This window comes from Myotis brandtii, unplaced genomic scaffold, assembly GCF_000412655.1.
Source record: "Myotis brandtii unplaced genomic scaffold, ASM41265v1 scaffold182, whole genome shotgun sequence".
Lineage (NCBI taxonomy): Eukaryota > Metazoa > Chordata > Mammalia > Chiroptera > Vespertilionidae > Myotis > Myotis brandtii.
In genome coordinates, this window is record NW_005356751.1 from 1036271 (window position 1) to 1042270 (window position 6000).

The window sequence follows — 6000 nt, forward strand, 5'->3', positions numbered from 1 at the left end:
TTATATTTAGGAGTATTGACATATTAATAGCAGCATTTTATTTTAATGATTAGAACTTAGCAACTACTAGGTGGGTTCTTGGCTAATGTTTCATTGACATTGTTCTACAAATGAGCTCTCACTGCCACAATGCTAATGAAGCATTTTGCAGTAAATATGTTATCAGTGAGGAGAGCTCCAAGTTCCCTTCTGTTGCTTTTGGGATTGGGCTTCTTGCGATCCTAAGAAAAGGAATTTTCTGAGGCCCGCACGGGAGGATGAGGTATTGTAGAGAGCTTTATTTCTGTGGAATTAAACCCCTAGCTTTCCCAAGGTCCCATTTCCCTTTGCCCTGCCATAGAAGAAGTATAGCTGTGGCTTCAGCGGAGCTAGAATCAGTATCCAATCCAGCATCAGGGTCGCTTAGTTTGTGTTCCCAGTTGCAGTCCATCAGTCCATTGCATGTGGGGTCCACAGGCCACATGGCTATGGAGGAAACACAGGCAAATGCAAGAGAGCCACAAGCCAAGAGAGTGAAATCCTTTGTGGGATTATGTATTTCCAAATTTACTAGGGTTTGCAATGGCCCTACCTACTCTAGCCAGTGTTCTCTGTTTCCAGGTTTGACTGACAGGTACCTTCCCTAGTCACCCCAGCTTTACTGCACGTGTGCCTATCTCCCCAATTGTCCCAGTCCCTTCCCTCAGTAATCTGCAGGGAATGGGCCAGTTGTTTCCTGGGGAGTGTGAAGTTGCAGCTTCCTGGTGAAGCTGCCCAAATGACATGCCTATAATGTCTGGCCTCCCTTTTGTTCCTTTCCTATTATTAATAACTAACTAATTACAATGGTATCAAATAGACTCCTCAAAGGGATGTGGGGAAACTTAAGGGAGGGAAATTGATAGACTGCCTCAGGGCTTCCCTTATGTGAAGATAGTGCCACTGATTACCAGAGTCTAAATTTGTTTTTCCTGGTACTAAGAAGTGTAGGATTTTTCTCCAGGAACATTCAATTGTAGGGCAGAAGCAAGTAAGGGCTATGGCAGTGGTTCTCAACCTTTCTAATGCCGCAACACTTTAATACAGTTCCTCATGTTGTGGTGACCCCCAATTTCATTGTTACAAATTGAACATAATTAAAGCATAGTGATTAATCACAAAAACAATATGTAATTATATATGTGTTTTCTGATGGTCTTAGGCGACCCCTGTGAAGGGGTCGCGACCCACAGGTTGAGAACCACTGGGCTGCAGAGTTTTAAGCCAACAATAAAAGGATAATGAGGCCAGTGAATCCAGGCTTATAAAGTGTTTGAAGATAATTCCAAGTAAGGAGGGAATCCAGCATGTCAACAATAGGGTCATTAATCTTGACAAAGGGAGTAAAACAAGATTCAAGAGAAGAAAGAATTATGAAAGAAATGACAGATAAGGAGAAGAGGAGGTGCTGCACACAGATCTTGAAGGAGAACATGCTGATAAATGTTCATCCTTGTAATTGAATAGCATATTGAATGAAAACGGAAGGGCCACCAAGGGAGTTGAATTATTGCAGGGTCCTAACAATTATAGCAGCATCAGTTACCATTCATTGAATGCTTGTTATGTCCCAGGTACTATGCTAAATTCTTTACTTGCACTCTCTTATGTAATCCTCACATAAACCCTATGAGGTAGATAATATTATCCCCTTTTTCTAGAAGATGAAAATGAGGCCTGGAGAAGTTGTGTAAGGGACAGGCAAGTGGCAGAACTGGGATTCCCACCCAGCTCTCCCATGTTTTCAACCCAGAGCACTTAACCATTGCCATGCATGCAAAAGTTACAGTAAATAGCAATTCTATAGTATTGCTTCTATTCATACCTGAAGATGTTTGTTTTTTAAAAATACATACATGTGGGAAAATAGGGGTGTCACATCTTTAATAGACTTATTAAAAATTGTTGTCCTAGTATTTATGGACCTGTTTTTCTTAAGAACATACCATCCTATATAATAAAACCCTAATATGCAAATCGACCGAACGGCGGAACAACTGGCAGAACGACCAGTCACTGTGACACGCACTGACCACCAGGGGGCAGAAGCTCAATGCAGGAGCTTCCCCCTGGTGGTCAGTGTGCTCCCACAAGGGGGTTGCCGCTCAGCCAGAAGCCAGGCTCACAGCTCCACTGCAGGAGGGTGGTAAGGAGTGAGGGGTCCCAGACTGCAAGAGCCCTGGACTGCAAAAGGGATGTCTGAGTGCCGGTTTAGGCCCAATCCCCCATGGGGGACCGGGCCTAAGCTGGCAGGCAGACATCCCCCGAGAGGTCCCGGACTGGGAGAGGGCGTAGTCTGAGCTGAGGGGACAACCCCCCCCCCCCCCCCCCCCCCAATTTCGTGTACCGGGCCTCTAGTTTATTAAATAAACACCATCTTATCCAACTGTTGTCTTAGGCTAGGAACTTTAAGTCAGAGTGCCTATATGTGTAAGCAGAGTAACCTGAGCACGTTGAGCTTTATTTGTGGTAGTTCTCCTGTGGTGTGTGCCCAACTACTAGATAGGTCAGAGGTTCCTGTGTTCTGGGGTCTTCCCTATGCACTGGCATGCATGTTGGGATGGCCTGGGAGACTCAGCTGCCTCATATGCTGGCTTCACTTTGGTTGCACTGATGGATCTGCTCCCTGAAAGTCTGGATGGCAGAAGGAAAGAGGCAAAGAACCGCCTGTGGCTTCTGGCTCCTTTCCTGCAGTTGGGGGAGTAATATGGGAAATTGGACAGGTCAGAAAGCCCTCTGAGGCCCTTCTGAAGCTCCCTGTGAGATCTAGGCCACCAAATTTCTCCACCTCTTCTGCTGGGGGCACCTGAGGACTGAGGGGCACAAACCCAGCCTTTTTTCCCCTTATTCCTTCAAGTCATTCTCCAGCCCCTTCTACAGAAAGAAAGGGACTGCAATTGCTTAACTTTTCTGTTCCCCACAAACTTTCTGAACACAGTTTCATAAGTACCACGTGCCATAAAGTGTCACCTGGACTCCCTGAGTGAATAACCCAAGGATCTTAAGAGCTTTCTTAGAAAAGTTTTCTTGACTCTCTTGCTCTTTCTTCCCACTGCTGACTCCAGAGAGTCACCTTCATGCATAAAAGTGACAGAAATTACAGTCACTTTGTGGAAACCCCCTCTTTTTTATTAACTATGCCCAAACACAGCACAATAAAATGACTATGCTGTCATTAAATACACCTTATAAACTTTTTGGTAAGGTTTACTTGATTGTGACATTGAAGTCAGTGTGTGGATGCTGAAGCATCCTACTTATGCTCCACCAGTGTGGCTGGCCACTCACAATTTAAAAACCCGGAGGAGACTCTGTAATAGCCACAGGTGACTCTCATTCAAGCATTTGGTTTTGCCACTGTTCTTATCATGTCTGTTGGTGCATGTCTCTTTCTTTGAGGAGCTCACAAGGTGACCCTTTTGTGAGAGTTTGGTCAAGACAACATGGAATGGATCATTTGGTCATGAGAATAGCAAGTCAGTGAGTAGAGATTAAAACCAGGTTAAGATGGATGCTGTCTTAACTATACCAGGTTTAATTTTGTTGTGTGGATTATATCCTGTTTGCCTTGCAGAATGTACCTAAGCCTGGACACAAGAGAACAGACTCCACCCACAGCAGCAATGAATCTGAATACACCTTTAGCACCGAAATTGCAGAAACTGAAGACATTCCATTGAGGACAGAGGTACACTTTGTTTTGTTTTATTTATTCATTTATTTATATTAATTTTAGAGAGAGGAGAGAGAGAGAGAGAGAGAGAGAGAGAGAGAGAGAGAGAGAGTTGTAGAATTGTAGAACAGCCAGCCTTCCTGTGGTTTTGGATGATGTCCGTTTTGTCTTTTAGTTGTAGTTTTGAAGTGGTTGTGCAAGGCAGCAATTTCAGGTGTTTACCTATGCTGCCATCTTGATTTCTATTTCATTCTTTTTAACAGCTATAAAGTATGTCATAATTTGGCTCTACCATAATTTATTTAAAAATACTCCCATTAACTAACATTTGGGTTCTTTGCAGTTTTTTGCAATTACAAAAATAAGGCTGCAGTGAACATCTTTTTCCATATATTTTTGTGTACTTGTGTAAGTAGTATATCTGTGGGATTAATTCTTAAACATAGATTGCTAGCTTAAAGGGTATCACACGTTTAAATTTTAATAGATATAACTAACTTGCTATTTTAAAAGGCCTACTTTTACTTCCACCAACATCATGTAAGACCCTGTTACTAAAACATGGCATTATAAATCTTTCCAGTCTTTGCCAATCTAATAGGGGAAAAATAATACCTCACTGTTGTTTAATTTGCCTTTCTCCTATTAGCTAGGTTGACCTATTACATGTATACTCTTTGGTCCTTTGTATTTTTTTGTAAGTTTGCCTATTTTTTTTTCTGTTGGGCTGTGCATCATTTTCTCATTGGCTTATACATCTTCTGGATTGTCTTGACCGTCTTATTTTTTCTGGGGATTAGGAGCCAAGTGAGAAGAAGGTACCACTGGACATGTCACTGTTCCTCAAGCTCCAGAAGCGGGTCACGGAGCTGGAGCAGGAGAAGCAGGTGATGCAGGATGAGCTGGACCGCAAGGAGGAGCAGGTGCTCCGCAGCAAGGCAAAGGTGCGCAATGCTGTCCACCCCAGGGCCGCAGGCAAACCCAGCACTGTGGCTGGGACTTTATATCCAGTTCTGCAGTTTCTTCTTAATGGAAGCCCAGCCCAGAAGTACTTTAACCAAGTAGGATTTGGTTCAAGTAGTGAGGGCTGACCTCTCCTCACTGTTTTCTGCAGAGCAAGGAAATATTCTAAGAGTAAAAAATGTAACAATTAAAATATAACTACTTGTTTATAAAATTTCTAATTTATCTTTTCCTTAGGAAGAAGAACGGCCACAAATTAGAGGTGCAGAACTGGAATATGAGTCACTCAAGGTAATGGAATATTTCTGCCCAAGACCTGAAATAGAGATCTGCTGAGAGCCTCTCTTTTTCTCAGAGAATATGTTTCAGGGCACCTGAGGCCCTAGCTTAAGTTTTATGCAGGCATTGCTTCTAGCCTTGTATTACTTCCTTTTATAGGTTCTATTCTGTACAAAATGGAGTTCAGTCTAAATAGAAACAGGACCAGTAGCTAAAATTTGAGGCTGTAGAAGGTAGTAAAGGACATGGACTCTAGCATCTGCCTGGGTTCAGATGCTAAATCCACCACTATATGGCTGTGTGCAAGTCATGTATCCTTCCTGTGCCTCCGTTTTCTATAATATGGGCATATTGATAATATTTATCTTATAGGACTCTTATGAGGATTATGTGAACTAATCCATGTAAATTGGTTAGAATAGTGCTCAGTGCTGTTTTTAATAGTATCCAACAAATGTTGGCTATTATCATTATCATCATTTTTAAAATACAGGTATTTTACGTATCAGCTCTAATTCTTACAACAGTCCTGCAAGTCAATATTTTAGTTCCCATTTTATAGATAAGAAAATTGAAGCTAAGAGATATAAATAACTCCCCTAAGCTCACCCCACTGGAAACTTACAAGAAACAGGATTTGAACATTGGTATCTCTGGCTTCAAACCCCCAAACCCCACTGAAACTATGTGTTTATAGAGAAAGACTGCTAGGCATTAGTTTGTAGAGTAGAAACATACTCTAACTTATTTTTTTAAAAACAACTACAACAGTTGGGAGGAAGGGGATAAAGGTGGAAAATTGTATCTTCTTAATGTTTAAAGGCAATGTCTAACTGGACAGTAATAAGCTGCCACTGTGTGTCCCAGAGCACTCGGACAAGGTGACTGGCACTGGATTGGGAGCAGTAGTTCCTGGCATACAAAGCACCTTGGTAACACAGGAGTTGAAGTTTAGGGGTGGGTGGGGAAGAATCCATTCCTTGATAGAGAGCAGGCTGTGTCTCCTCCTTTCACCCCCCATGCCCCCTGACACACACACACACACACACACACACACACACACACAC

The 6000-nt window shown here is 42.5% G+C and overlaps 1 protein-coding gene across 1 annotated transcript in view; it reads left to right on the plus strand.

Moving 5' to 3' along the window:
* The window catches only part of MYO5A (myosin VA), a 146719-nt gene that overhangs the window by 97495 nt on the left and 43224 nt on the right, over nt 1-6000 (plus strand). The window contains exons 25-27 of the mRNA XM_014537833.1: nt 3593-3706; nt 4492-4635; nt 4892-4945. Coding sequence (XP_014393319.1) covers nt 3593-3706; nt 4492-4635; nt 4892-4945 — 312 coding nt within the window. The remainder of the gene's footprint in view (nt 1-3592; nt 3707-4491; nt 4636-4891; nt 4946-6000) is intronic.